Genomic DNA, 8,867 nt, shown 5'->3' with positions numbered 1-8,867 from the left:
TGAACAGGATACATGATAGCAAAGTGATGATCTGGATGATCGGAATAATAAAGATGTCCCTGTATTGTAAGGGATAGGACTAACAGATTCACTCCCCCCCTCATTACAAGCAACATAGATTCGAAGTGCAGAAAAGCAAGCTAAAGCAAAATGAATCACAGAGGGTGAGACATGCCAGCACCAGCACTCAAAAGTGAAACAAAAAAACCTAGCATGAACCAAAATGTCTGGAAAAGGAGGGGGAAAAAAACAACAACTGTGAAACATGTATAAAAAAGGGCTAAGGTAGGACTAGTAGACTCTGCAGTAGAGTCCTGGGAAGGCCAATTCATAATCAGGTGGATGAAAATTTTCAATATGGACATCGTCCCGACTGAGCTTGGCAGTTTGAAGCGGAAGGCGAGCCATATTGGGAGAAGGTTGGGCGGACCCCAGAACCAGGGGTCCTCACAAATGAAATTAATTTTTTGAAGTAAAAATTAATTATGACAATGAAAAATTCATTATATTTTAAAATTAAGTAAGTGTATATTGACAATAAAAAAGTTAGTAGATGGTACTTGTTGAAAAAACAATATATTTAACCTGATTTACAATTTACCAGTAAGATGAATGACAGGTAAGCCTAAAATTACAAAGATGCATGTTAAGCCTAATCTAACTTTGTAGTACACAGGGTATCACTAAACGTTAATTAAAAAAACCCTTACAAGAAGTAGGTACAAATCTAACTAAACATAAGTTATTGAAACCAAATAACTACAAATAATAATATTAATATCAAAAATATTCAAAGATATAACAGTATAACAGCTTATCTGCCTAAAGTCGATGGACCAAATTCTAAATGCGTGGGCCCCCAAACTCAAGGAGTAGTAATTATAGTGAAAGTGGTTGCTAGTGAGGAACTGAAAAGAGAAAGCATAATCTGCTTGGGCAACACTCACCACAGAGTGGGATCCAGTGAAAAATAAAAGGGACTCTGAAAATAAAAAAGTATATGATTGAGGAAATACTCACCCCTGGTTAAAGTCTAACAGATGTCTTCAAAATAGCTACTGTAAATATAATCCATTATAGGAGATGTGAATCAATTTACGAAGCCACCACGTTAGAGCAATGGGAGATAAGTCACAGGAACTAGAAGGATTCCCATGAACAAACAATCGATTCCTACTACCTTGAAAAGAGTTAGTAGGAGCCACATAACACTTGAGGGTCCTAACAGGACCTAACAAATGATCAAAATCGGAGTGGTTATAAAGGTGAAAAATGGCTGGCAAATGAATTGGCAAGAAGGATCTTTCCCCTTCCCTAGCTACCAGAGCCTTTAAGAGAAATGACCTGTCGGGGTAAAGCAGGACAAATGTGGAATGATAAAGAGTCCGATACACATGGATTGCAAACAACTCCAACTGATGACATCCACAAGCCAACAACAAAAACAAAAAATACAATTTAAAAGAAAGGTAAAACAAAGAACATGAAGCTAAGGGCTCAAAGGAAGGATGAAACAATGCATGTAAAACAACTGTAAAATCTGAGTTTAGGAATTGAAAAGGTCATTTGGGTCTAAGAATACAAAAGATTTGAGTAGACCTGATAGTACTGAGGATTCAAAAACCTTCCAATATTTAGAATACTGAAAAACAGTGGATAAGGATGCCTTATACAAAGCTACTGTACATGAAGCAAGACCCCACTGAAGTTAGAAAATGGGATATGGTAGGTACTTTAGGACGAAGAGGGTTTCAATTCCTTTTAATACGCCTGTGATGATAAGTATTCCATTTTCACTGATAAATGGCAGTGGTTGGCCTACAGAGAAATTTAGTTAAATACAGAGAAACCTTAGAAGTTAAACCCTTATGTCGCACAAAGGACCATATAACTTCCAAGCATGAAGACTGAGTTTCCAAACACCTGGGTGGAGAATATCTGATTGAGGTTATCTCAACAGAAACTGCCAGTGTGGAAGAGGTAGAGGTGGACATTCCTGCAGATAGTGAAGAAGAGGAAACCACGTTCGAGCTGGCCAATATTGTGCAACAAAGAGAACTCAACAGGGAGTAGAACTAACCATAGTTAGAACCCAGGACAATAGCCGAATTGGGGGAAAGGCATACAGATGCAAACCTGTCCAGTCCTGACTGAATGCAGTTGAGAATTCCAATGAGTTACAAAGGCATTGATCATTAGAGACCTGAACTGAGAGCAAATCCACTGAAAAACCTCATGATGCAACATCCATTCTGTTGGAAGAATCCTGTTGGGTCAAGACAAGTGATCTGCAGTTACGTTCATCACTCCTGGAACATGACATTTTAAAAGACTGATATGATTAGCATGAGCCCAATAGAGAAGATCCAAGGTACGAAAACAAAGGTCTCAAGAATGTGTGTCTCCTTGATGATAAATCTGAGAAATCACCATGGAATTGTCGGAATGTATCAACTTTTCCCTCAAAAGAGACAGACCTTGAATCATAGCCCAGTGTACTGCAAGGAGTTCGAGAACATTGATATGAAGAGTAGACTTGTCTTATGTTCAATTACCCTGGAACTCCTGATTTGAAGATAAGCTTCCCATCCCTGAACAGATGCAGCTGTGAACAGATGGATCTCAGGACAAGATGGTGGAATGGGTACTCCAATAGAAGTGTTGTTTCGAACCGGTCACCATTCGACGATGTTCCTCCTGAGTAATGAGACAGGATGATCCATTGGTCGCACAGTGACCATTGAAGAGACCTCATATTTGCTCATCCCAAAGGAATGAGAGGTTCAAGGGATGCCCATATCCTCAAAAGAGAGAACCATCTGTGCAGTAAGAGAAAGAGAATAAAGTAAAAGCCTGACGGTTGTTTCCATGGCTTGTAACCTGATAGGGGTTGGTTGAGCTCGACTTAAGTGAGTATTGAAAAACACACCCAGATGGATGAGATATTGCGTCGTTGACAAAATAAATTTCTCCTGTCTTGTGGTTTATGAAAGGAGAATCTCAGAATGTTATTTTGCTAATTGATGGGATGGTGCCAAAAGGAGCCAGTCGTCCATATAATAATGTGTGCACAGACCCAAAGAATACAGATGATGAGAAAAAACTTGTACAACTCTGCAGAAGACAAGGTGCCGATGCAAGACCAAAAGGTAGAACACTGAATTGTAGGGCCTGACCCTTTGTACAAATCTGAGAAACCTCCGGGAAGATTCCACTATGGGAATATGAAGATAAGTGTCAGGAATATTGAACTTGGTCATTCAGAGCCCTGGGCAAAGTGCCATCGTAGGTTGAGAAAATATTCCATTGTAAAGCAAGGAGGATCTAAAAATTGGTAGAGTCGAGACAGATCGATGATTGGACGCAAATCTCCTGTCTTTTGGGGTACAACAAATAAACGGGAATAAAATCCTGGAAGAATAGGGTCGACCCTCTCTACTGTCTTTTTGATTAACAAATCTCTTATGGCCTGGGAATGAAGCTCCATTTGTTATGTATCTGTTAGAGGTGAAAAGGTAACAAGTTGGGCAGATAACAGTGGAGGTGATGTAAATTGAATGACCGACTCTGAATCCAGAACATGAAGTACCTATGGATCCCTGGTGAAAGAGCTCTAGATGTCCAGTAAGTGATGTGATCGTGATCCTACTGCTCCCCCCACCCATGGAATAGTCACCGACACCATTGTCAATGGTTTGTCTGAGTCAAAGATCCTCAAGAATATGGACAGACTCTATTATGGGAGCCAATAGACTTGGGAACCAAAGGAGGAGGTCGGGAAGCACTACGAGCCAACACTCCTAAATTAGCACCAGATAGGCAAGAAGCTAACGATGATAAGAAGAATGTAAACAAGATGAAGCAGATGTATAGAAGGTGGGAGTGGCACCCATCACTTATTTCTACTGCATTCAGCCAGAGAACTTTTAAACTTACATGTCAATAGGGCAACTAAATGTACTTATTGTCTAGGCATACATCTACACAACTGGCATTATCTTTTAGCCCCAAATACAGTTTAGTTTGAAAGCCCGATAAAATTACGGTAGATTTTTGTGGTTACTAGTATCGTAATTTATAATTTTTCTTATTCCAAAATGTATATATAAAAACCTATTGAAATTAATTTCTTACATCCTTCACATGTGAAATCAATGAGGCTTAGTATGTATGATGCATGAGTACAAAAACTTTGTAGCATCATAATTAGTAGAGATCATTGTTTTCAATATATATATATTTTTTTATTTACTATTCTACATTTTATGAAAAATAACTGAAATTTAAGAATTTATTTGTAAATAATAATAATACTTTTAAATAAAATCCAGAAATTTTGTTACGAACATGTCGTTACCACCACATTGTTACTAGGACAACTTGTGACAGGTGTATTTTTGTGACACGGCAGTTTTTGTTACAAATACTGATTTTGTGACAGGTAGTTTTTTTACATACATACAATAATCAGAAGTGATAATAGATCATAAATTGTACAATCATTTGGGTACCATTCAAAAATTACATAACACTATGGGGGTGAGAGGGTGTCTAAGCCTGTGTTACAGAGGGTATCATTAACAGTGTTACATAAAACACAAATTACAGTGAAAATAATTTAGGTCTACAAAAACATTTATTGTAATTTAACATACTTTGATTTGAATTCAAAACACTTTTAATAACTTGATCATTTACAAACATAATATATGTATCATTTTTGTATGAATGTTGTCGCACATAGTGCCACTGAGATCACTTTTCGCCAGTAGAGGCCCTTTGCCAAGTGCATATGAAACCATTCACGATGGCCTTATGGTCATTCTTTGAAAAAGATATGAACTCAATCCTCAAACACACCATATCCATCAAAGGGGAAAACTTGGCAAATTTCAATATTTTGATCTCTTTGCGAGATAAAATTTGTTAAACTTAAAAACTTTTGCTTCCCTCACTGTGGGAGAGGGATGATAAGATGTCCTTTGGTACTTGAATTAGGTAGTTGTGAATCTGGTAGCAAAATTCACCAATCACAATAAATCTTGTAACAAACCTTTTGTAACAATGTAACAGTGACTTGGATGCCATAATGAATGTCTTTCATAACATAAAGTACATGTTACAATTTGTTCATAACAAAATGTCCCAGACTCGTATACACATGTAATATATGGTAATCAAAATGTCACTGTACTTTACAAAATAGTACTAAGTCTAAGAACAGTATGACTTTTTTTTATGCTATTCAATATGATAACTTGAGCTGCAAGTGTGCTGTGTGATTTACAACTTGTATGGTGGAATTAGTTAGACTTGGCTCAAAAGTCAATAAAATAAAAAATCAATACATATAAATAGATGTATACTCTTATGAGATTTAAGTTATTTAAAATAAAAAAATTGTGGTTTTTTGTTACAATTTGCAGTCGTTCTCGAAAAAAAAAAGAGTAATTTAAATTTATTTCCTAATTTTTTATAGTTGTTATGAGGTATGTCAAGTCAACCAACCCTGCATAGAGTTAGAGTAGAGAAAATAACAGATAAAATATAAATTTTTTCTTTTTTTTAGAGGTTAAGAAAATTAAGTTAGACAATTTTCAAACAGAGTATTTTTAATTTTGAGATCAAAATCACCTTTCATGTTAGATAATCAACATTCTGAATGCAAAAATTCGTTAATTAAACTACTTAATTAAAAAATCTGATACTTTTTGAACAAAAAGCCTTGTAACATTTACCGATAGTCTGCAAAAGTTTGTGAAGATTCACATACATTATCAAAAGTTATAGTATGACTAATCTTATGGTTACTTTGGAGGTTACATAGTAGGTGCAATGCACCTAGCTCCATAGTCAAATAATTAATATAACTAGAAAAATTATGATTGTAAAATATATATATGATGGCCAATTCTGAAAGATTAAAAAAACATACAAAATGTAGATATGCACAGCAGTTGTAAAATAGATGCAAGAAGAATATATTTAAGGCAGACATAAAGCACATATAAAACATGCATGCATATGATATACAACATATATGCAAACCATCCAACAACATACAAATAAACATATTTTGTTGAAATTTAAGGTATGTAATATGTACACTGTACAGTCAACTTGCATATGATGTAGATTTATAAAATATATATGCTGACATGGTGTACAGTGACTGCACATGTAGGTTGCAGGTGCTGCATATATGCATCTTTGATGAGCTGTTTAGATTACTGATATTCTTAAGACAAACTTATTTTGGCTTTTAGTTTACTTTAAGTTCCTGATTAAAAACAGAATAAAAAACTGTTTTGGCTTTAAGCATACACCAAAATTATACCAACTACCATTAACTTTGAACCTTAATCAGGATGATACCTACCAGTGTTCTATAAACAATAAAAGAAAAAACAACCTTTAGTAAGAATTAAATTCCTTGAAATTCTACCAAATGTTCTTTAGTAAAAATCAACATATATTTTATATGATAATATACCTGAATGATTTATTCTATTCTCACCTTGTATGTTGGAAGGCTGTCTAAACCTGGAAAGTCCTCAATGTCACCAGTACGAGCACTGAAGCATGCCCCATGCCACGGACATCGAATCATACCTTCACACAGAACTCCTGGTAATAAAAATAGTACATTTTATACTTTCTTTAAATGTTATTTTTCAATTGCTAAAAAAATTTCAATTCTTTAAAAATATTTTATCAAAACAAATATTATAAGTTACTTTTTAAAAATTCACAGCTAAATAAATAATTTGACATTTACATTTAAAAATAAAGAGAAAAAACATTACAGCTACTTACAAATACTTAAAACTTAAATCTGACAAAATAATTAATGATATTCTTTGTTATTCAAACACTAATTGCAACTGACACACCTTTAACCAGAGGAGCTCCATAATGAGTACATTTTGTGCCAACTGCTGTAAAGTTTCCACCTTCCTTGACCAAAAGAACACTTCCATCTTTGTCGAGCTCAAAAACCTTCATTCTATAGGTTAAACACACAAATGATATAACAATAAGCTGTAGCAGTAATGAGATATCTTAGTTACATTTTACAGCAATAGTCAGCCTGGCAAATCTGAAGGTATTCTAATGTTACATAATTTGTGTTGGAAGTTTTGTTTTTGGTAATTTTATTATAATGTTTCTTGCCACTCAAACATGCTATTTATGATTTCATGAAAGAATTCAGTGTGATGCCATATTCATTCATCTTTTAAAATGTGCTTGCACAACATTTTTAGGCCTACTAACTCTTATTTACATAATTTACAGACATTCAGTATTAAAGTTATTTGATATAAATCTCGGGGCTTCTCCAACATTCACTGCTTTGATTTTTCTGGGATGATAGGGATGGAAGCCTCTTATACAAGTAAAAAGAACAGCTGACCCAATTTTATTTCTCCAGGTTTATCATGGCTAAACAGTGATATCAACTACAGAAGTAAAGAACATCAGAGAAACCCTAGGATTTATCTCAAAACTTCTGAGTAAGTACTTTAATCTTGCTGAAGATATGCTGTAGTTACATGATTTTGTCATGTGTTCTAGATAATTTATAGCAATTATAAAACCTGGAATTCACCAGGTTATGCATTATATGCATAGCCAAGGCAACTATCTCTCTGTGGGGAAACAGGGAAGAAAGGTTAGCATATGTTGTAGATTCCATGACAATGCGCATGTCACATATAAATAGATATCACGCTGTAGGTCCTACAACAAAAAAGTTAAGCCTCATCTGAAATACAAGGCACAATATCTAAATAAAAGTTGTATACATTCAAGCCTCAAACACGTGTCAGAAAAACAAAAGAAATAAAAAGAATTTCTTCTTCAGGTATCTCCCCAGTTCCCAAAATGAAATATCATTATAGCCCAGATAAGTGCATCCTGCCTTAAGTGAAAATTTGCACCACTAAATTAAAAACATATAGAAAAAATTCTTCCACACAGAAAAATACATCAGAAATAATAAATTCTCAACAAAAAAGTTTGATTCATTTAGTTTTATACATAAAATATTTGGAAAAATCAAACATTTTCATCTTGGGTAGACTTAGCAAGCTCCCAATGAAATCATTAGTGATTGTGAATTTACCAATTTTTTTTCTGAGCATAATGTAGCATTCACAGCCCCAAGGAGAAAGTCCTTGAGTAAAATCATGCTAATTTGTTCTTGTATCTTGAATATAAGTGCAGATTTATCAATTTTAGTCAACCAGTTTCTTAACCCTGGCTGTCATGGTGTGATTTAATAATGTCTATATCCCAGCCTTGAGAATCATAGGCTAGTGATCTAAACAGGTCATGAAAGCTCTTTTACAATTCTTTTCAACTGTATGAGCTAATAAAACTTATAGATCAGTGAAGATTCACACAGATATTAGAACAAACTGATAAAAGCTTAACTTGGTGATATACTGCTATTGTCAATTGGGCAGCTGAGTTATTTGGAGATACTGATCAGATGTGGAAAATCTTGAAAGATAAATTTTTAAATATTCAAGGTAAACATATTCCTTATAAAAATAAAAGGGTAGCTATAAGTAAAAACCAGGTTGGCTCACAAAGAGTTTAAGAGATAAAATGAAAGAAAAGCATCATAAATTTATGTAATTTAAATTGACTGGTATGACAGGAGATTTAGAAAATTATAGAATATCAAGAAAGTTGGTGAAACAGGAAATTAGGACAAAAAGAATGTATGAGAAAAGGTTGTCTGAAAATGTAAAAAATAACAGTAAGAATTTCTTTTAATACATTAAGGGTAAACAAAATATTAGTATGGGGTAGGACCCTTGAGGAAAGCTGATTCTGATGATTATGAGATGGCTAGGTTA

At 34.4% G+C, this 8,867-nt stretch overlaps 1 protein-coding gene across 1 annotated transcript in view; it reads right to left on the bottom strand.

Annotated features, from left to right (window-relative positions):
• The window catches only part of LOC106462443 (apoptosis-inducing factor 3-like), a 55,339-nt gene that overhangs the window by 33,121 nt on the left and 13,351 nt on the right, over positions 1-8,867 (bottom strand). The window contains exons 4-5 of the mRNA XM_022389712.1: positions 6,894-7,006; positions 6,511-6,627 (exon numbers count right to left, since the gene is read on the bottom strand). Of these exons, the coding sequence (XP_022245420.1) occupies positions 6,511-6,627; positions 6,894-7,006 (230 nt within the window). The remainder of the gene's footprint in view (positions 1-6,510; positions 6,628-6,893; positions 7,007-8,867) is intronic.

Source organism: Limulus polyphemus, unplaced genomic scaffold, assembly GCF_000517525.1.
Source record: "Limulus polyphemus unplaced genomic scaffold, Limulus_polyphemus-2.1.2 Scaffold1167, whole genome shotgun sequence".
NCBI lineage: Eukaryota > Metazoa > Arthropoda > Merostomata > Xiphosura > Limulidae > Limulus > Limulus polyphemus.
This window is presented reverse-complemented; position numbering and strand designations above follow the sequence as displayed.